Source organism: Taeniopygia guttata, chromosome 7 (assembly GCF_048771995.1).
Source record: "Taeniopygia guttata chromosome 7, bTaeGut7.mat, whole genome shotgun sequence".
In the NCBI taxonomy this organism is placed as follows: Eukaryota; Metazoa; Chordata; class Aves; order Passeriformes; family Estrildidae; genus Taeniopygia; species Taeniopygia guttata.
This window is the reverse complement of record NC_133032.1, coordinates 14832908-14856577: the sequence shown is the minus strand read 5'-3', so window position 1 is coordinate 14856577 and position 23670 is coordinate 14832908. Positions and strand designations below refer to the sequence as shown.

The following is a 23670-nucleotide window of genomic DNA, read 5'->3' as shown; positions in this document are numbered from 1 at the left end:
TCTGTTTCTCTATAATCTTTTTCAATAGGGATGGTGTTACTTTCAAGGGACTTTTAGCAACCTGCTAAATTAAGGAATAAAGATGATCAACTTTTCTGTGATCTGCCCAAACTTGTGCCACACAAACTTCAACTTAGAATATTTATGTGGCTAAAACAGGCTGACTTTGTCAATCAGCTGCTTAGCTGAGATACTCATTTAGCATATCTATTACAGAAAATTTAGAATATTAAATTGTGTATTTTCACCATCAACACAGACAGGCCTATGAAAGATTTTACCCATGCTCATTTTGGCTGTTTTTGCCTTTAGGAAAAACTCTTTTTATCTCCACTTAACTTGTATTGTGGCATATCTTGTTTGCTTTTTAAATCCACATATAGCCTAGAATTTTTAATACATTTTGATCTTAAAGATCAGGCCTCTGCTCTCTTATACAAAAATTAAAATTAGCATATGAGTAAAATCTTGCTCCAAAATTGTTAAGTGGAGTTAGGCACCTCCTGTCCCCATTTGTGCTAATGGCTTTATCTTTGTAAGGCGTGCTCTTAAGAGTATTATTTTTGACAATCACAGCCCATGTTTTGTTCAAGTCAATTTTCTGGTTTGTTTGGTTTTTTGTTTGTTTTTTTGTTTCAACCCCCCCCTACCCCCCATGCCCCAATCTAATCATTATTTACTTGCCTGCCTTTTATTTTTCTTCACTCATGGAGGAAAAGGCTTTCAGAGCTTTCATGATGTTTAGTGCTACCTGTCAGTTTTTCTGGATTTAGAGCTCTGCCACCTTTCCTCCCTCAAGACTGTGCTGGTTCTCAGTGCCATGTTTTCCACCCTCTGCAGATTTCTTCCTACAGTAGCTAACTTCTGTTGTCTCAACATGTCAGCAGGCTAATCAAGATTCTGGACTATTGGAAGACTGGGAATGATGTTTCTGTTCATGCTTCCAGCTACAACCCAGTCAACTTAAAAAACCAGGATAAGTTCATAAGAGTTTCTCTTTCCTTCCGTTAAAAGATATTGCACATGTATATTTCAAATATATGTGTGATACACTGCTCAAGTCTTTGTAATAAAAATTGTAATGTAATAAAAATAGTAAACTTATTCTAAGTAAACAGTGTCTGAGATGCTACTGTAGGAAATGAGCTGATATCCCAAGAGTTTTTTGGTTTGTTGTGCAGTTTTTTTTCACACCAGTAGTACAGATTCAGATGAAAGTTCTGTTTAAGTATCTTCCTGTTGTTATTTGTACTGCTGGATCACAGAATCAGAGAGACACAGAATTGTTAGGGTTGGAAGGGACCTCTGAAGATCATTATCTAGATATTCAATTGTACCAGAGCTTCCAGATTCCCCATTCTTCCCATGAAATACCATTCTTGCCTTTTGATTGTTACCCCTCAATATTCTGCCTGGATCTTACACATCCCAGAGCAAGCTGTGCCTGCTGCCCTGACTTGTAGCATCCTCTTCCCATACAGCTCTCTCTGGTGCCACTCAAAGATCACATCCCAGAACTACACCACTCCAGCAGATGCTCTGGCTACGTGGTATGACCTAGATCAGTGAGTACTTTCATACCAACACTAAGCCGTGTGTTGGTGGTGTAATCACTGGTTAAAAAAAAAAAAAAACCAAAAAAAAACCCAAAAAAAAAAAAAACCAAAAAAACTGTACCTATGCTAGGACATGTTTACCAACAGAGATAATTTGCATTTTACTGGCACCATTTCCTAGTATGTTTTTCAGTATATTGGGAAAATCAGGTTTTAATATCAATACAATAAGCACCCTTAAATAACAAACAGAACTAGTCAAAATGTGGTTTCTGCAGCTATACCTAGTTTTGTAGGTGCATTGTACTGGCCAGAATGCCAGGTCAGAGTGAGGACTTTGCTGTATTTGCAGGAGATGCATTACAGGATGCAACAGCATAGCCTGCTGAAACTAGACTAGCAGGTATTTGTACACAGTTGATTCTACTATTGGTAAAGCAGGAAACAAAATTAAGAGGTCTGTCTTGGCATGTTATACATAGTGGTATATACTAAAAGTAAGGCTTTTATGGGTACATCATCTGTGAATAATGATGTCTGTTGAGTGTACTTTATATTTTAATGATATGCCAGTAAAACTTAAAAAGTGCTTTGCCTAAACTGCCTAATTTCTGTTTCTCATCTATTAAAAACACAATGTTGATTAGTTTAGGTTTATTTTATTCTTGGATAAATTAGATTTTTAAAGAAATAATAAAAACAATAAGAGATGTGTTGGGAAAAAATGTTATTTATAATTCTACATTTAAATTCCTTTTATGAATTACACAAATTATGCAAGATCCAAAGCAATTGTTAAATGTCTTTAAAAGAAGACTAACACCTAAATTTTTGAGTCAACAAATGTTTGGGTTTTTTAATATTGTGAACATTCTAGGAGAGGAGAAAAAGAAGTGTTGAGGAATTTTGATGTACCTCATTGTTTTGAGGAAGAGAGATTTTTCTTTAGTTTTAATGCCTTAACTGGTATTTTAATCTTCCTAGAGTAGAGGCTACGAATTTGCTGGATTTACTCCAGGTTGCTTTGTTTCAGACATTATTCCATAGCTCATCTCAATCCAGAAAGCTTTATGAGATTTAGCTGATACACAGGAAAGGATGGTAACTTCTGTACTTTCCCTTTTGGGTAATTTCTTGCAGTGTTTCAGCACTTTATTAGAGTAGAGGGAATTAGAGCAATAGGCAATTTTCTGAATTAAAATCTGAACCTACACTGCCAGTACTTTTGATCTGTCCCGTGACTGGAAATTAATGGTGGGTATGGCAAACACTCCTAGCAAGAGAAACACTTGGTTCTTGATGCCCATGTTGCCAGGGCTCTGAGCACACCGACTGGATTTGCAACCTCTTTCCCTACACCGAGAGATTTACTGTCTGCACTCAAGGCCAGCTCAGGCATGGTGCTGCTCTGTAACCTCAGAACGAGGTACTGTGAAAACAACCAGGTTGGAAGACAGAGGGAGGAGAGGTGGAAGACAGAGGTAGGAGAGGTGGAAGACAGAGGTAGGAGTCTTGCCTGGGTCCTCTGCTGTGTCCAAGCTCAGACCTTTGCCTGTGGTTCTTGCCTGAGCAATGCTGTGGCTGTGCTGGGTCCTTGCCTGAGCCTATTTTTGCACGGTAGCAGAGCCCAGTCTTGCACCCTGACCTTTCCTGCTGACTGAGCTCTCTAGCTGCAGCTCGGACCTGCCCTGTGCCCGGACTGACCTGGCAGTCCCTGGACTGTTAGCTGGCCCTGGCTGCCTCCCCTGGGGCTGCCTGGGCTCCTGACAGGATTTCTCCTGCCTGGTGTGGCCACTGGCCCTGCTGCCTCACTGGTACCTGTGGCTCCTGGCTCACCTCCCTCCAGGGCAGCCCATCCCTTGTTGCTCTCTGACATTACTTGCTCAAGCAGAAGCTCTTCATTAAACAGCTTTCTTCCTCAAGGGTGACCGAGACTGAGGAGCTTGGACAGACCTGTAAAAGCCAAGCAAGCTGCCCTGAGAGATGGGAGCCTGAGGTTTTTAAGTTTGATTCAAGTTTGAGTCAAGGTTTAAGATTCAAGTTTGACTGGGAATCTTGTTGACTTACTTGAAGGGAAATTTATCCAGCAGCATTGGACAATTTAATTTCTCATTTTTAAATCATAATGTTAGGCAGAAATGATAAAATATGAGCAAGGTTTATTTTGGTTTTAAGTGCCATTTTAATTTCCCAGGAAGCACTGCTCATCAGACCACAATTTTTCCAGGACAAAAACCAAAAAAACAAAACCAAAACAAAACCCAAAAAAAGCCAAAACAATAAAAAACCCTAAAAATCAAACCAACCAAACAAAAAAAAAACCCCAAAACCCAAAACCACCAGAAGGAAAAAAAAAAAAAAAAAGAAAATCTAAATGTAATCATAGTTTTTTGTTTAACAATTGAGTTTCATATACAGGCACACTTATGGCATTTACATTACAAAATTATTTCAACTTACATCCCCAAAATTAAAAGGAAAACCTTTAGAAATTTTTAAATCCCAAGAACTCAAGCACATTATAAACATTGCTGCATTGAAGCTTGTAGCTTTCCAGCAAAATACGGACTATTTTTTCTTTGATACTGTAAAAAGAAAATGAACAAAGTCTAGGGTCATTTACTCAAATGATGAATAGCCTTTTCTAATTAAGGTATTGTTTTGGTCATTCCATGATCAGCTAACAAAGCTAAAACTGTGCTTCTGTTTAAATGGTGGCATTTCCTATTCCCCACTATTGGCTGCATTTTTTCAGGTCTCCCTTGTTTATCCCATCTTTGGCTTGTTGGCTAACCAGTGACTAGCCAATGTTTTCAGATGAACCAAACCAGGAACTAGCTGTCAACCAGATTAGATCCCTGATCTCGTGAGGCTATGTGAAATCTCATCCTTAGAAAATACATATTACACTCTCAGTTTTGCTACAGAGTTCTTTTATGACCTTTAGCAAATCCCTCAAGCTTTTTCTGTTTCCACGTGTGAACTGAGGTAATTATATTCCCCAGTTTTTTTGTATGTGAAGATTAATTTATTAATATGCATGAGATGTTCATATCCTACAGTGATGAAAGCCATAGAAGTTCCTAGATAAAATCTTTTATATATTTGAATTTTATTCATTCACAGCTATGGAGAGTTTATTCCTGCTAAAAGCTTCAGTAATCCAGACACCTCCACATCATCCTAATTATATTAAACTTTAGTTCAAAAGCAACAATAATATTTAGCTCACTGTAATTTTCATGGTGACTGTATCCTAAATTCATTCAAATAATCATTGTGGAGATTGTGATTCCTGCAGGTTCCAAAAAGGCTATTGTTATCATTATGGCTAGCATGTAAATATTCTAAATGCATGCAAAATTCTGAATTTTGAATGTTTGAAATGTATAGTGATTGATGTGCCATCATGATTTAGGTAATTAGCCACTGGGCCTCATGGTGCTGGGATGAACTTGTAATATTTAGCTGGTGATTTTAAAGTTTTGGATGGTTTGGCTGCAAGAGCAAGTTAACAGCAAAATGTGTTCCCATGGCCTTGTTTGAAAATCTGAATGGGCGGATGTGAAGGCTTAGCTGCTGTAACAGGGTTCCCAGCATGGAAAACCAGCTGGGACTTTGAGGAACAAGCTCTGATAACACACAGGCTGCATCTGCTCTCCAGCTCTGCAGAGAAGCTCACCCAGGCTCCATTACTCTTTTTAAGTTTTGTCTTCAATATCTCTGTCAGGGCTCCTCACTTCCAAAGGGGTTTAGACAAAGACGTGAGCATTTCCTCTACCTGTGGCCTGAAAACCAGGTTAACCAAAAATACCTAAAAAACCACTTTTTGCAATGACCAGTAACAGCTTGGGGTGTGACACATAATAATTAAAATACCCATTTTACTATATAGCAATAAACTTTAGCTTAATGGTTATTGGCTCAATAATCATTAATATCCAAAACACAGCTTTTCCTAGGATCTTAAAAGAACTGATCTGCTGAGTAGAACATCTTGCAAGGTTTACAAGGGGTAGGGAGGGGAGAAGAAAAGAGATGAAGGCATCAAGGCCTTTAACCGAGGTAAAAAATAGAAATGGCTTGTTTTGTAAGGTCACTTGATTCTGTATTAAGTACAATGTGTTTTGTAATGTGAATTGCCAAGATACTCATGTGTTCTCTGTGAGCAGAAACCAACCTAAGCTGTAAGCTTTGATGAAAGGAAGCATCCTAGTAAAATAATGGGCGTAGTACCTATTTAACTGTGTATTCATTAGAGGAGAAAGGGAGGTTGAAAGCATTTAGTCTGCTCCCATCAGCATCAGCTGCTGTCGTGTCAGCCTTCATATCTCATGACATTGTTTAAAACACAGCCATCCCTCAGTGCCACCAAATTAGACCTTACTTACATAATTGGAGAGAGCTGTGCTATATGTGATAGTCATAACTGCATTTTTAGGCCATTTTTGGAAGAGAGAGTAGTTTTACTTCACGCGTTTCTCTGAGGTAGACTAAGTGACAGTAGAGAGTCTGTGTTCCTTCTTGCTCTGGGTTAGTCTGTGGTAGGTTATAGTGCTGTTTTGGTGGCATCTGCTGCCTTTCTATTCAGAAAAAAAGTAGTTTGGGAGGATGTTGTCCCTTGTCTATGCTACTAGCGTACATACCATTGCTTATAAACTCCAGTCCTTATGCTTGTCTGAGATTTTATATAGGTATGCTTATGTTTGAAATTAATTAGTTGGTCTGCAATGTCATTGTAAGTACTGATGTTATCTTGCCTAAATTCTCCAAACCTAGAAAAGGAGTCTGACTTATTTTGCTCTGAACACAATTTTGTCCAATCTGCAGAGGGTACTGCAGGAACTTTCAAAAGGTCTGAGCATGGCTTAACTTCGCTGTCATAGTGGTCTACATGGTTTTAAATTTTGTCAATTTTGATTGTAACCTGGCTGTGTAAATTCTCTTTTCAGTTTGGAATCAGTCATTTCGTGAGTGGACTCAGTGACCCAAACAATCTCATGGAATCCCATGTCTTCAGGCACTCAGACCAAATCACATTCAGACGGGACCATTCTGAACTGTCATCGGAGAACAGCGGTTTGTACATGAGGCATACCGGTTTCTCCGGAACATTCTACACCGGCAGGTTGCTATTCTTTCAGTGTCCAAAAAGCCTCGCGGAGAAGGGCGCTGCCTGCGCGGCGGAGTGCGGCCGAGCCCGGGGCTGCGGGGCCCTTCCCCGCCGCCTGCAGCAGGGGCCGAGCGGCTCCCGGCCCCGCTCCGGGCCCCGCTCCCGGCCCCGCTCCCGACCCCGCTCCCGGCCCCGGCTCCCGGCCCCGCTCCCGGCCCCGCTCCCGGCCCCGCTCCCGGCCCCGCTCCCGGCCCCGCTCCGGGCCCCGCTCCCGGCCCCCGGCCCCGCTCCCGGCCCCGGCTCCCGGCCCCGCTCCCGGCCCCGCGCTGCCCTCGCAGCCGGTGCTGCGGCGAGACCTTCTCCCGAGCTGTGCCCTGCACGCACGGAACTTCCTACTGCTTATAAAATTGTTATCCGGGAAGCGCCCTCCTGTAGAAGCTACTAATTTCAACTAATTACAGGGGGAAGGTGCACTCTAGAAATCCCCAAAATTGTAGGGATTTTTGGGCAAATTGGGCAACAATCAGGACAAAAATAACTATAATGGTATCAGATTTTAACCAGCAGTTTAAAGAGCGATATGGCAGTAGCATCACAGAAATTCATGGCTCAGAAACTAACCACCTCCAACCTCCTCCCCCCCAACAACTGAGTACAGATGGAGAAGTTGGCTGTTTTCCATCAATAGTGAGTAACCCATTTTCTCTGCTGATTGATTTGGCCTGTGCTGTTGCTCTTCTACTATTTTTTTATGCTATTCCTGGCAGAAAGGTCTTGGCATTAAACTTAATGCCGAATGACAATTTAATACTTCCTCTTCCAAGTCTTATGACCTTCAGTTTTGTGGCAAATAATTTCTAATTTGTATATACTCCAATCATCTAGCTTTTAAAAATGAGATTGAGAGGAATCATTAGTTTAGCACAAAAATGTGAAATAATTTTATTCTACTGCTAAAAGTCTCTATACTAAGCTAAACTTTTGCTTATGAGAAAATGGAAGCGCAGCGTGCAAATATTTGGAAGTTGCGGATACACCTGATCAATCATTAAGCAGTGGTTAGGACTTCCTTCAGCTTTCTCAGCAACACAACCAAATAGAAGTAACTTTCTTTCCTTTTTGGAATACCCTTGAATTAACTGAGTCCTCACTGAACTAACCACACGCACACAAAAAATTACTTACTAAAAGGACATTATCCCAAATGGCACAAAGTAGCTAACGGGCATTAGTTCTTACATGTATCTTTTCTTGACTCTAAATCGCAGTTCATCATGCTCCTAACAATTTGTGAGGTTCTGTTCTTTTCGACAGTGCTATAGCTTTCCTGCTTGCATAATGTATTAGTTCTAATTCTCTTAAGTTAATTCTGTAGCAGGAAGTAAGATTTTGAACTATATGGAAATCTTATGTTACCGCTCATCTTCCCAGAGCTCCATACATCTTAAAATGCAAAGCATTCAAAGTAGGAATGATACTGTAGACTACACAAATAACTGCTTTCTAAATTACTTCATAGTAAGTAAAATCCTGATGATATCATTGAGCACTTGACACTACTAAGAGTGTAGAAGTAAAAAATCCATACTATTATTAACAGCAGAGTTTCATTCAACCCCAGTTTTTTTTTTTTTGGGGGGGGGGGTTGTTGGGTTTTTTGTTTGTTTTTTTTTTTTTTTTTTAACCTTGCACTGTGTAATGGGAAGCACTAGAGACATTTAGTCATGATTCTTATTTGTTTAAATCCCTTGGTACTGGTTAGCCAAAGGGAGCATTTTCAACTGTCCTCAGTCCTTGGTAGCATGAGCTGAGGCAGTGTGTGCACTGAAGTGACAGGGTGCAGCCGTCCTCCTCCTGCTCATCCTGGAGAGGGTTACTGGTCATATGGTGATTTAAACACTTTGCAGCACGATCACCGATGAAAGCAAATACTTTCTTCACGTCCTTAAATTCGACTACAAGTCATCTTGCAGCAGTGACACTTCTAGCGAGCTGTGCTCCAGAGCAGCCTGTGTGCTTCTGCTATCGGCCTAACAGGTGCATCCGCCAGGCGACGCGGTTCCCTCCCTCCCTCCCTCCCTGCGGTCCTGCCCGTCCCGCGCTGGCCCCGGCGGGGTCCGGCAGTGCTCCGGCAGGGCCGTGGCCTGCACACGCTCAGCCCGCCGCCCTGTGCAGGACCTCGCGGCGCTTCCAGACGCACAGAGCATCCCAGCGAGCCGCGGGATGAGCGGGGAAGGGCGATGGCCAGAGCTGCCGCCGGCAGGCACGGAGGTAGGTTACGAGGGGAAGGCGGCGAGCGGCGGGGTGCGCGGGGCCGCTTCTCCCTCGGGCGGGGCGCGCCCGGGGGCACCGCCTCGCTCTGCCGGCGCCGCACCGACGCCGCCCGGGGCCGCGGGCCCAGGCTCCGCGCTGGGCTCCATCTCTCCGCAGCGGCGCTGGGCGAGCGGCCGGGGCCGGCGGCGACGCCCGCCTCTGCCTCCTCCCCCTCGGTGCCCTGCCTCCTCCCTCCGCCGGGCGGGCGGCCGGCTGCGCGGGCAGGGCGGGCGGGAGGCAGAGCGCGGCTGAAAGGTGTTGCTGGAGGGGAAGTTTGGAGAAGGTTGTCGGGTGCCTGGGCGCCCCGGCAGCATCATGGCGGAGCAGGGCGAGTCGCCGGTCCACGTCCAGCAGCCCCAGCCGGCGCCCGCGCCCGCCGCCCCGGCCGCAGGCTGGCCCATCTGCAGGGACGCCTACGAGCTGCAGGAGGTGATCGGTCAGTGGAGCGGGGGCGCGGCGGGGCGGAGGTGGGAAGGAAGGCAGGGATGCCGCGGCCGGCTCCGGGCCTACCGGCGCTCGCTCTCCCGCAGGCAGGGCTCGCTCACTGCGGCGGACGCACCCGGCACTGCAGCGGCGGCTGCTGCAAACTTTATCCGCCCGGCAGCGGGCGGCCCCGGGGGCGGCGGCTCCTGCTGGAACCCGCCGTGCCCCGCCCGGTGCGGCTCGGCGGAGGTGCCGCTGTCCTGCGGTGCATCGTCACTCCAGCCTTGACCTGCGGGTTTGCGCTGGGACCCCGGCAACTCCGCAGATGCGCTCTGTGTGCTTTGTGTGTCTACGGTGTGTGTGTCCGTGGATGCGCACATGTGCGTGCATCCGCTCAGATTACTCTGCATTTTTTCCGGCGCTTTCATGGGGGAGGTAGATCTCACCCGTAGATCTGCTGCTCACGTGATGACTCTCTCTTAATCAGTATATATACGTATATACATATTTAAACTGTTTCCTCTTCTCCCTTACCATTTCATCTTGTTCATATCTCCTTGTGCCCCGTCGGTGGCACGTAAGGCTAGCGGGGGATTACAGCTTCATTTTCACCCCGGCCAACCTGCTTTTGACCCGGTTTGCCATGTGAAGTTTAACCCGTCTGCTGGTCCCCTCCCATGTCCCTGTAGAAAAGGGACTTGCTTGGCTGTGTGCTTCAGCACTTTGTTCAGGTAGCCAACTAATGCAGATCAGATGTGTTCAGCCTGCGTTCCCTTTATTTGGATAAGGTTATTTTGAATTTTACTTTGTGAATGCTAACTGTTGTTGAAAGTACGTGCGATGGAAAGTTTTTCATTTCTTGCCGGAGGTGCTGCTTGCTGCTAATGATCTACTTTGGGAAAACTTGCTTGTATTTGTATGCGACATTTTAAACTTCTAGCAAATACTGCAGATGGCAAAGACCAGCTCTGATTGCTGTTTCTTACAAATAAGGCCACTTAAGTGAGAAAAGTCCCGGTGACTTGCCTGCTGTTGGTTGTCTTCAGTTTACACTAATTGCTAATTGTTGTCAGGCTGATGACACCCAGAACTGCATGTTATTGATTTGGAAGTTGTGTGTACTCAGCTTTGTCATTAAGCTTTTTTATTTTTCACAGCCAGAAACAAAATAGTTGAGAAAGGCACTTCTTCGTTAAAAAGGGATGGCTTTTTGTTGACCCAGGTGGTACCTTTGTGTTTCTGTTTGTACTTCCAGGCTGTGAATAGGAGGGATGAGGGTTCAGGTGTTCAGGTTCCTGGAGATGGCTGATTTCGTTCGGTATTGAGCAGGTGTTGCCTGTGGAGGCCCCCCAAAAGTATGGGTTTACTGGACAGAGGACTGTCTTCCTCAGTCTGGGGAATGGATCAAAGTTAGCCAAGTGGAAGTGATTCTACTAGCATAAAGGTGTGTCTTTGCTGAGCAGAAGATCCCTTTTCTAAGGTGAAAAAGGCCTCAAAGGTCTTGGATTAATCCTTGTCTAGGGTGTAATATGAGTCATATGAGTTACTTAAATATTTTTTTTTTCTGTTACAGTACCTGTAGAATGCCTGTATGAGAATTTCCTTTAAAAACTCCTTTCCACTTTATGCTTTCCACCTAAAAGCTAGTATCCTTTGATATGTATACTGTAATCCTAACTAATATATATTTATATACATCCATTGAACAAGTGGATGTTAAATCGCATGCTGAGCAGATACTGAGCTGTAGAGAAACTTTTTTGCTAGTTATCTGTGTGTGCTCCTAAATATTGATATTATTTAACTGAATGCTTAGTAAATTGAGGTCGGGGTATATTGAATCAGATTCTTGGACACACTGAACTTGCCTGCTCTAATTTCACTAAACTTAGGTTTCCTCCATGACTGTCTTTGAAAGTTGCTGAGATTTATTTTGTACCACTTAACTAAAAAATCTTGTGCTTAGTCAAACATGTCTTTTTTCATTAACACCTTCTATTTGTTCTCTTAGTTTACAGGAGACTCACTATGAGATTAAATTTAGTCTGGATACTATTAAAAATAGTAAAAAACCCCAACTGAATATGCCCCACCCTACTTTTTGAAAAAAACCCAGCCAAGGCCCCTGTAAATTCCATGTGTTTGACCACATGCTAACATAATTTTGGAGCTGTAGGATGAATATAGTTTGTTTTAATGAATATGGTAAGGGACTCTTAAAGAATATTTTTTATATCTGAGGGAGGAGAGAATGACACAGTCTGAACTCAGCAGCAACCCTTTGCATGTGCTATGCCAGGGTTAATTGTGTTGTGAACAGGAGTAGTTACCTCTTGCTGAAGCAGAGCTGATCACCTCTGCAAAGCTCCACATACTTCTCCCTGAGGAGCTGCATAATGTCAGTTGAGTTCAGTTACAACAGCCCTTTCCCAGTTAAATGAGAAAAAAATGATGCAGTGAAGCACCATTCTGGACTTTGCAGGAGGAAAGATACACCATAATGGTTTATCACAATGCTTCCTGACAGAACAGAATTTAGAGCCTTTGGTAACTAAAGCAGAGATGCAGGAATAGCTGTTTTAGGAATGTTTAAAAGTTTTGGTGGGGATTATGAAATTAAAATAATTGTTAGTCTCGTGGGCCATCTCCATCCCTTGGATTTTGCAGTTGGAGTAGTTCTATTCTTCTTCTCTGTGAGAACATGAACGCTTCTTATTGTGCATCTGTGTCTAGCCACATGCTATGTTGAAAACCAATGCCACATGATATGGATTTCCAATGAAAACCTTTTTTTTTTTTTTTTTCATTTTTTGTCTGTTGTATTCTTCAGGATGGCTGGGAGATTCAAGTGTCTGCTGAGAAAATGCTAGCTTTAAGGAGTGCTTCTTATGAGATGTTATTCCAAGTCTGCTTTATTTTTTATGTGGCTGGCCAGTTCTCTGTAAACTCTTTGTATGCAGTTTCATGATGCATTTAATCTGCTCTAACAGGCAGCTGCTGAAAGGATCACATTGATCTGACAGCGAACTAGTTCTTCTGCCGGGTCAGTTTTCTGCAGGATCAGATTCCCTGTTTGACTTGCTGCATGGCTTTGTGATTGATAGGTTTGATGCAAGGAAGAGACTCTTCCAATTAATGCCTAGATGCTTATATTTTCTGCAGTGGGAGAAAACACTCTGCTCTCTGTAAATGTATAGTGCAAAGTGAAAACTTTTACATTTATTCAGATTAAAACAGGCTGTCCATATATAAAAGCACTTAGAAACCCGTCTAACGGGGATTCCTAATTATTAGGAAAGGAGGATCCAACCAACCTTCTGGCAGTAGTTACAGAGATAAGAACTGTAATTGCTATTAAGGTAGAGCCAGATTTAAATTGGTGAAGACCTGGGAGATCTCTTTTAAGTTAAATGCATTAAAATGCTCAGTGGATTTTAATATGTGTGGAGAGAATTTTGTTGCTTTTTGTCTTTTTTTTTTTAAGATGAATATGACTTGGATTAAAAAAGCAACACTGAGAGGCGTTCTTAAGCAGTTTGGGTTTATAACCAAGTATTCAGAATAAAATAACTGAAATAGATTTATTTGAATTTGTCGTGTACATATGACCTTTTTTTCCTCTGAAGCAATATAAATATTCAAAGAACAAGCATTTAAATGATAATCCATATTAACACTTTATTCAGTTCTCAGTTTTTTAAATTGTAATGATCCCTACATCATGTGGATGAGACAACGCAGCATTAGCAGCATTAAATCTTGGTCAGTTTTTTTTTGTTTTATTTTTTTGTATAGGTATGATCAAGTTGCTTCGACTTTTTTTTTGGAAAACTACTTTGGAGTTGATGCTTCTCTGCCAGATGTAACTTATTGCCATCCTGAATTGATGGAGGGTGGATTCTGCTATGGAGAAGCAGTGGATTATCTTGTGATTAAGTTGAGTACTAGTTTCCATTATAAAATTATATTTTTCTCTTCTGCTGCAACTGACTTGGAAAATTATTTTGGCTGGGAAACAGCCAGAATTAGATTGAAATAAAGGGTTACTTTTATGAGACGGATTATCTATATTGGCTGCAAATCATTAAAAAGTTACCTTAGTTGAACTTGTGTGTTTGTCTATTTTTTTTTTCTAACTTTGAGTTAAAAAATATCTTGTGGTTTGTTGCCTCATAAGATGCAGTGTTGCTAAGTCAAGTGTGTTGGGATTTTGAGTAGAACAAGTTACTATGTGAGAGTGTTCTGCTGATTTTATGGTCCTTGTTATAAGCAGCCTGAGAACCGCTCTTGGTTAATGGCTCTGGGGTCCTTGGTTGTGTTTTCAGGGTATGTTATTTACTTTTTTTTCCTCCCCTGCTGCATGTATTGCTAATGGCTCTTTGGTTGACAGAGAATAGACTCCCCTATATTTGGTATTATCAGAGATCTTTGATTGTTTATGGCCTTCAGGAACTCATGTTGGTAGTGCTGTACTCTGTTTTGAAAAGCCTCTATATTTAGAGGTGAAATAAAGTTATGTGTTGTTCTTCTGTTAATCAGACACTCATGTCTCGTTCACATTTCCCAAAATTTCTTATTCCTGTGCTGAATCAGGATTTTTTTTAACATTTGAAGGTCTTTCCTTTGCAGTAATTTTCATGTATGTGCTGTACAGTAAATCACACTGTACTGAATGAAATACTACACTGACAACTAAAGCTATGGAAAAATTTTGTATTTGCTCTTGCAAAACCTCCATAATTCTTGCATGAGAATCTGCATAATTTGATAAGTAATACTTAATGCTACCTAATGTCTATTACCAAAACATTTTGTAAAAAGAAAAAATGTCTGCCTTAATTCTGCTCCAAAGTAAATTCTATTCCTTACCAATAAATCTTAGAAGTTACTACAGCAGCCTAAGCATATTTTACATGCACATATTAAATACAGCCTTTGTAATATTAATTGTAACTTAATACAATTGCAGCTTGGCAGGAAGAGTTTAATTTTGTAAATTAAATTTTACATTTTGGGAAATAATTGGTTGATATTTTCTGTCTTCTAATAGCCATCTGTAGAAACGGTGGAAATATTAAATCCCCATTTAGTATTTTAATAAGAAGTGGCTTTTAATTCAGTTGCCAAGGTAAAGGTGGTCATGGTGCAATTTAAAAACACCTTGTGGAACATTCACAGTGCTGTGCAGCTAATGAGGCTGTGCAGAGCTCAAAGTTGTTAATGATTTGCTTTGTCACCACGTGGTAGTGTTGGGGAAGGGACCTGTCTTGGCTCTTTTTTTTTTTTTTTTTTTTTTTTTTAATGGAAGTGCATTAGAAATACTGAGATTGGAGACATGGCTGTACATAGCTGTAGTTTTCATTGGTTCGATAGAAGTAAAACTTTAAGTGATTCAATGTTCGAACATTTTTATAATCTAGTGAATTTTAAAACAAAATTAATGTAAATTGTAAAAAAAAAAAGCTTCTTTTGATTGGAAGGATATTAACCTTGTTTACTGTAAGGGTAAAGGAACATAGATCAACACATCAGGCAGTTGGCTGGTGCTGTGTAATGATAATTTATAGAAAATATGCTTTCCTGCTCTTCCCATCTGCCTACTTCCCTATCGGTTGCTCTCTTCTCCCTATACTTTCTCTTTCCCTTCCTTCCAAGTTCTTCTTACCATTAAGGCCCAAAGCCTCTGGAGCCTGCAAAGTCCTGGCTCCACAGGATTTCCTTGAGTGTTAGGAAACGCTCTACTGGTGAGCGTGTAGAAAATTGAAGAGATTGCATGATTTTGCCCCTTGCTAAGTGTTACAAAAGAAAGGCTTTGCATCTTCCAAGTAGAATTACTTCTTGTAACCAGCACTGTGCTTTGATGGCAGGGGCTGAGTTCAGATCTGGCAAAGCTATTTTAGACTGGGACACATGTTGTTCTGAAACAACTTAAGAACTGCTTTACTTTTTTTCTTTTAATGAAGAATCACTTTCTCTTAGGTCCTTGACCAGTTGGTTTTTTTTCTAGAATCTGTTTGTCAAATGGAGCTTCTCTTTGTTAACTGGAAAAAAACCCACATGTGTTCTGATTGGCTTGAGGAGAACAAACAGTTAGCTCTCCATGCAGAGGAGATGTGGATGGATCATATAGTGGCTACTTGTCTAGGTCATATTTAATTCTTATGTTCACTGCCTTGGTGCTCTCTTTCTCTTCCCCCATTTGACCTTCCAAAATAGTTTGAAACTGTAAGGCAGCAGTTGATAGAGACGCTTTTTTTTTCCCCAGTAATAATAGTAATTCTTGATGTTTAAAGAATGGGCCCTTACAATCAAGTTAGCTACTCTTGTTAACTTCTTGGGTTTGCTGAAGTCACTGGGATACTGCTGGGCAGGGGTTGCAGAGGAGCACTATGCTTGCAGCACTTGGAAAGCAGATATGTCACTAGGATATTTTCTGGTGCCCAGAATTAAAAGTGAGTTTCCTCCCACCCCAAAAAAATCATACTTAATATATGTTGATACTACTTACCCTGTGTAAATAAAGAATGAGCTGTATTGGATGAGTGGATTTTTCCTTATTTCTGCCTTTTACAGCACAACCTTTCCAGTGGGATAACACATCTTCACAGCTCTACTAGTTTTTAGTTTTTCTTACTAAGTTTGAAGGTCTTTGGATGTGCACAAGGGTTTCATGGTTGAAGCTTGTGAGTGTAAGAACATTATCAGGCAGAATGAGGTGAGACTGGTAAGGTGAAAAAGTGTTGAGAAAAGAATTCTCTCTAAAATGTTTCTTTTTCCTTGTAAGAAGTGAAACTTCAGTATGATAAATTAGCTGTCTCCATTAATCCTTTGTCTTTACAAATAACAATTTCTGAATTATTTTATTAGCCTAATTATTCCTCTGAGGTATTTTGATTGTAAGTTAAATATAGACGAAACTTGACAAAGTCCTATAGGCTGATGTAATATAATCATTACATAGCTTTTGAGCTGTGCTTCTGCACTTAGAGAAATTAGAATTGGAAGCAGACTGAAAATTTGGAGCTTTTTTGTGCTCCTTATCATCCTTTCAGAAGAATTGTGTACTTAAAGGTCTTGAAAGTCAAGATCCGTATTGAATGTCTATGTGCCAAGTATACCTGGTTCGGGGTACTGGTACAAAAATAGTTAATTTAACTGACCAGAAAATACGGTCTATTTGTTAATTGTGGTTTCTGTCTTTTAGGCGTAATATGAACAAGAGCATAAACTTGAGCTATTGCTTTAGACTCTGAGAAGCAACATACTCAGACTCAGAAGCATAGCCATTTAATAGTGAAGTCTCTTTTTCCTTCTCACTTTCTTGCTTGGAAGACATTTTATTACAGGGACTGAATTTAAGCTGATAATTTATGCCTCTTAGTGTCTTGTACTTCCAGACTCTAAGCCACTTCAGACTAATAATAGGAACCTCATTAGAATTAGATTAGAATCGCCTAATGAAAATTTAATTATATGATAGTATTAATATTGCTCCAACTCTTCCACTGTTTCATGAGAAGCAATATATGAGAAATAGGTACGTTTTCTGCTTGTAGTGTGTGGTCACAGTAGACTCAAATTCTAGGAGGCACATTTTGTTGGGGTGAACTAGCTGAAGATTCGTAGTTCAAAACTGCTGTATTAATCAGAGATCTTTATGACACTACTGTAGCAATAATGCCTTTGTTTTGGTAGATTGCTGTTTTTCGTTCTCGAAAGAGAATGATGCACTGTGTGATGACATCCGGAATACTTGGAAAATACTGCATTCATGGTATTAGAATTGTTCCAAGTGTTTACTTTCAAACTAAATGAGAAACAATAAAATATGCTGACTAAATCAACACCAGAATTTGTTTATAGTGCTGCTTCAGAAATGAATAGTAATTCTTTTTTAACAGCTTTTTTTCTAGGCAGGAGACCTGACGCAGCATAGCAAATCTCAATTTTCCCTATTTTTATAAGAGAGTTCTGTGGAGTCCTAATGGTACCCTAGTAAAGTAACTTTTGGTTCCACAGTGAATACCAGATATCAGGTTTTCCCATAGTTATACACAGACATTTTCAGTGTGGGTTTTCCCTTCTATTTTTTTAGAGTTGTATGCATATTAAATAATGGTTTCTATATTTATGATGAAACAACAGTGAGAACAAAATTACCAGAATCCATGTTTCTTTTCAAGTGAGGATGAATGGATAATAACATGGCAGATAAAATCTATAAATTCTTAATCAAGTTGTATCCTTTTCTCTTTTTCATGCTTTAACACCCACTGAAAACGCAGAATGAATATGGATGTATTGGATACATTTGTGTGGAGTACTGTACACCCACATTTGTCCTTATCCCATGGCAGCCCCAGCATGGTGTGTCCATCAGGAGCAGCGGTAGCAGGGGCCAAAGAGCTGCTCTTTGGCTGCTACTTTTTGTTTCTTCTTCCCTCATAACTTTGAAGTGTGAGTGAAGTTGGATTCTTTTTCATTTTGAAGGAAGCCAGGGTAGGCCTGGTTACAAAACAACATTTTTGTAAAAAAAAAAGTTTTCCTCAATATTTCCAGTTTATCTATAACTGGAGAAGGTCTCATGTGCCTCAGTGCTCTTCTTCTCCTGCTCTGTCCTTTGAGCTTGGTTTACAGCTAGTTTTTTTTCATTATGCCCAAAGAAAAGTATTCCTTCAAATCTCTTCAAATAATGAACTGTTACATGTAAAGTTACTCATTGTTCAATGGCATGTGTATTTTCTAGTCCTGAAGTTTGGTGAATTCACAAGTTACCTTTATATGCTGATATGAAAGTGAAGGCATTTTAGGTATTCGTTAGGCGAGTACAGCTAAACACCCTCTTTGCTGTGTGATGTGATACTTGTTGTTTCTTGGTGGTATTGAATTCCTAATTCCTGCTCTGCAAATGCTGTAAATTGTAGTAAAATTAGTATTGAAACAGAGCATAGTTTATTTTGCTCTTATACATAACATGTTTCACTTTTTTCTTTTTAATATGGCAGTTCATATGGAAAATAATGTGATTGAAAGATCATTCCAGACTTTTCACCATACCTTTGGGTTCATTAAGCTCTTAAAATGCTATACTTTGTTTTACTTCATAATCACAGCTTTGGAAACATGATAGTGAAGGGAGTGTGAGCAGACCAGGTGGATAAAGTGGTTCTAAGACACCTCAAGCAGACCCGAAAGCCATGGAACTTCTGAGCAAAGCATAAACTTTGCAAACTGGAGCAGAGATACTTTACTTGCATTTCACATTTGCTGCCCATTAATGTATTATATGTTTTAAGTAGCATATTTTACAAGAGATTCAGTGTTTTTTTGGATCAGAACTACATATTTTTAGCTAATTTGCTTGTTTGGTTTAGGTTCAATTGAATTTATTAAGTAGTTTTTGTGTATTGGTTGTTCCCCCCATACCCTTCTTTTTTAGCACATGTAAGCAGAATAATTTTGCCAATTTACCAAAAAATTAAAATTTAAGTTTTATTTTATTAACCAGATATTATGTTTACTATAATACAAAAATTATGACTAGAGTGGCACAGGATTTCAACAAACAGAATCTGTTTGGAACAATTTATAAGTAGCATAATAGAGAACTTGAAATATGACAACTGAAGATTTCTTATTGATTACATCCTAACTTAAGATTTCTTATCAACTAAGTATAATAGAATTTGTAATATAATTTAGCTTACTGTTTCCAATCACTGGAACCCTCTGCAGATTGGGTCAAACCCCAATGCATTGTTTGATGTGCCAATATAACATCATAATCTAGACTGGAAGATGATATGGAAGATATGAGTCAGTCCTCAGAGGTAGCAGATGATGATGGAAGCATCTCTGGCCACAAGGGTCCAGGGTCGCACTCTCCACCAGCAGATTGAGTCTAAGTTCCTTACTCAGGACTTGTAAGTGCTTGATGTTAGGGCAGTTCTAGTCTTCCCTATGTTGTTGTACTTCCCAGTGACAAGTTCATCACCAGCACTGGACCTGGGATGTTCAGTGCTGGTACAGAAGGAACTAATCACAGTGATTCCCAGGAATCTGGAAGGGAGAAGAAGGAGAAATCTGTTTGGTTTGTCTGCTTGGTTCACAGGACCTTCAGTGGCGGGGAATATGGGGGGAGGAATGAATATGTGACCTGTTCAGTCACAGAGAATTTCTGCTTGCCTTATAAAGTGGTGTTACTTATGCCAGCCACAAGACAAATTCCAATTCTGATAGCTCTAAAGTCTTGTGGATTGTGATTTTTTTTAATATAAACATTTCTCACGTATAAATAAAACTTCTTATGAAGATATCTGAGATGTGGAGCAGAGCAAAAGGAATTTAATCTTGAGTAATGTTTATAATAGGGGGTTTCCCTAGACAGTTCCCTTTCAACTTTATTTAGATGACTTGCCTATTTTAAAGGACAAGTCAGGGAGAAAATAACACCCACTGATAGTGGACTACTTTTGTTTAGGTTTACCTTAGCAGCAGTGATGCTGACATGTCCATGTCAGGTTTACTCGAATACCCCAAACATAGTAAATGGTCATCCTTGGACGTTTCAGTCTAATCTTTGTGTGTTGATGGCGTTGTATCAAGCTGACAAGTGCTGAGCTCTGCATGGCTCTAGGCAGAAATCTCCTTAACAAGAAAGTGTCTGAAATCAAACAGCCATCACTTGGGCTGATATTTCATTTTAAAGCTGAACACAGTCACTATTAAAAAAAAACCTGTGTCAGATGTAAATATATCTGGTTTCGCTTTCTAGCCACAGATTTCTTAAATACCTTTGTCAGTGACGGTAGAACTCTAAAATTCTTTTAACCATGGCTGGTGGCGATAGCTGATTACTCTTCAGATAAGAAAGATGTTTCAGGAGAGATCCTGCAATTCAGTGTGTCTGAGCTCTCTGATGGAGGGAAGTAAGACTTGTATTTCCAGATCATTGGTAGAGCTTCTCTACTTTCTTGTACAGTTCCAATTTGTCATATTTCCTTAATTAGTTTGTGATTGACACTTATTTTCTGTATGCTGATGCTACAGCCCTCTGTGTCCAAGAAAGTAGTTCTATTTTATGTGCTTTTGGCAGAAAATTTTATTCTGTTCTGCAGATTTGACAGGGAGCTATATCACAGCAAACCTCAAAATATTTTTTGTAATTTATCTATGCAAAACATCTGTTATAACCAGTTCTTTTACTATTTTAGTGAGAAAATAAAGAGAATATCTCAGAAAGCTAGGTATTTTTCTTCCATGTCTGTTTTCATGCATGTGGGGTTTACTGCTGATTGTGAATACCCCTGCCTTTTTTCTTCTGCATGGAGGATATGAGATCTTGTTAATACTGAAACGTGCTTTATCTTAGCACAGATTGTCTTAACACTTGCGTAGAACTTTTCTATAATGCATAATCATTTTGACATCAACATTTAGGCTATTTATGACTTCTCTGCAATCACTGGGGTATCTGTATAGCATATTTGGATAGATTTTTCTGGATTGTTTATGCAATGAGCTTTTAAAAAGTAGAATGGGATAAGCTGGATCTCAAATTTTGTGTAAGCTAACTTCCCACAAAAAGGTAAATACAACAATTGAGTAACCTAGTGGTTCTATAGCTATATTAGTGATGTTTTTAAATGTCCAACTGCAAAACAAATTAATTGAGGAATTAAAGTGATCAGTTGTTGAATGTTGAAAATGCAGAAGTAGCAGTTCTATATGTGGGCATTGAGTTAATGTAACAGTGTATTAAGTGAATTATGTCATAATTGCTAAGATAAGTAAAGTAGTATCAAAGTGAGCTATAAGGAGAGAGATTTGATCCCAGCATGAATTCAGAACTCAAAGTGGGCAGGAATTGTTAGTAAATTGTACTTACATGATTACTGCGAGGTTCTTAAGAACTCAAGTATTTGTCATGTGAAGATGTAAAGGGAAATAATGACTCATTTTTTGTCAAGAAGCTAAGTTTCAGAAAGATTTAGAGTTCAGTATGGAGGTGTAAGCTTTACCTGGCTGATTTATAACTTATTTTAATCAGTGGAAGTAATACGAAAGTGAGTAATACTGAAAGTTGTCCAGAATATTGTGGGGTAAAATCTAGAAACCAAAAGGAATTAAATATTCTATGTTCTCTGTTTGTTAACCAAAAGTATTGCTTTGCCTCCAACATAATTAATTCTTTCGAAACTGAAGAGACTAGTTCAGTCCAGTGCTGCTATGGAATATTTTGAAGGTATGATTGGTTTCATAACACATTTAGTAATGCTGGAAATATGCTACACAATATTGCGTGCAACATACAGCACATACAGCATAGCTTTCCAAGCTTGTATATAAGTACAGATGCTTTGTATATTACATTAAAAAAGCTCCACATGCATTCATGAGTAGGAACCTAATCTAGATTTGTGCACAGTTTTTGTGCACAAATGCATTCTGATCCATGCAAAAGGAATCCTGCAGTCACACTGTGTAGGAGTTACATTTAAGTATTACTTAGGGAGCTCTTTTTCAGAACTAGGATGTCATGGGAGATTAAATATTGACAGGTGGTTTCTGTAGGCCAGAAGTGTACAGAAGAAGAAGTGTACAAAAATGCAGGAGGCATAGGTTGGTATATAAGACTTCATAGATTCTGAGATAAGATATTTAGTCTTCTCCAATTGCAACTGTTCTCTAGCCCTTCAGATACCTAATCAACAAGAAAACTTACAATTATCAACAAGTTTCATCCTCCTCTTCAGAAATTACAACCAATGTAGTACTGGGGAAGGTCTCTTTTGTTAGAGTGGCCTAAACTTCAGAGACCTTTAAAAGAGGTTTGTGCTGAAATACTGTAGAGACTAACACTGAGCCACTAAAAGAGAGACTTGATTAGTCATTATGGACTAATGGGCTTTTTTTTTTCAAGGAGAAGAAGAAAGTTGAAAAGAAATGTTTGTGATCTATTTTGAATACAGTTACTGTGCCATGAGAAGTGGAAAGTATCAGACCTTTATCAATAATGGAATAGATGAAGTGTCACATCCTTTTATGAAGGATGTGAGCATGTGCAATATGCCAGTGCTATGGTCCAACCATCTCACCTCACTGTGTTTTTGAGACTTGACTAGTGGAGAGCAGTTGATACTAAAAGGTTAATGTCAAATATCCTTCTTCTCTTTGTTGAGTCAAGTTCTGCAAAGGTTAAATTCATGTTAAAAAAAAAAAAAAAAGGAGAGAGGAAAAATACCTTTATGTCAAATTTAGGAAGGAACTTGAAGGAACTTGTTCAGGTAAGCTTAAATCCCAGATAGGTATTTGTGGAGTTTTTATATGCTCTCTGTGAAGTATGTGCAAAGTGGAAATCAGAAAACTGCTTTTAGGTTACATCCTTTCAGAAGAGAAGTGTGGCCATATGTAGTAGCTCTTGAGAAGATTTCTATTGTGTGAACCCAGATGGTTAAAAGCAATTCGAATGACTCTTGCACTGAGGACAGGATGGTAGGGAGTGCATGGTCTGTAGCATGAAGGGACAGGTTGGCTGTAAGGGCATGCTTGCACTGGAGTGGATGGCAGCAGAAACACCAGGACAAGATAAAACTCTGACCTGTTGTCTCTTGTGAAATGGGAGTAGTAGGTATCTTGATGTGGTCTGAAATTGCATTGTTTCACTGCTAACTTTTGAAACTGGCAAAGACAACTTGTCTGTAGCAGAATGACTTTTCCAGTAGTGGAAAACCCCCATTTTTCTTACAAAGCTGGGGTTTTTTTTTTGAGTCTGACCATGGGTAATCCTTTTGTTTTGTTCTGCAGGTGACAACTGGATGTAAAGGCTTCATGGTTTATGCAATCTGAGCTTTCATTATATTATATCAGTTTCCTAAATAGAGACTGGATGTTAAACCAGTCTATGTTTTGGTTATGCTGTAGTTAGCGTTCTCTGCTGTGAGGGTTTTGGAAGACTCACAAGGCTCAGTGTATCTGAAGAAGCCCTACCTTCTGACAAGGAATGGTTGACTGTAATCTCTTCTGTGCAATTATTTTCTGTGATCCTAATTTGTTTTGCTAAATGGTTGCTTGTGACAATTTAGTTTCACTGTATGATAGCGCATGACTTCTGTATTCTGCTACCTCTCAACTGAAATGCTTATTTAGGTAGTCTGGTCTCTAATAGCTGCTCTTATGGAACACTTCACACTTCTCCTTGTTTAGTAGATGAGACAAAAGGAGTCTTTTGACCAGATGTGAAAGCTGCAGGTTTTCCTCATCTCT

General features: G+C 40.0%; 1 protein-coding gene across 1 annotated transcript in view; it reads left to right on the top strand.

The window, feature by feature from the left end:
• The first annotated feature begins 9159 nt into the window (after positions 1-9159).
• Positions 9160-23670, top strand: part of STK39 (serine/threonine kinase 39) — an 82249-nt gene continuing 67738 nt past the window's right edge. Inside the window, exon 1 of the mRNA XM_012574818.5 lies at positions 9160-9418. Within this exon, the coding sequence (XP_012430272.1) occupies positions 9298-9418 (121 nt within the window). The 5' untranslated portion in view covers positions 9160-9297. The remainder of the gene's footprint in view (positions 9419-23670) is intronic.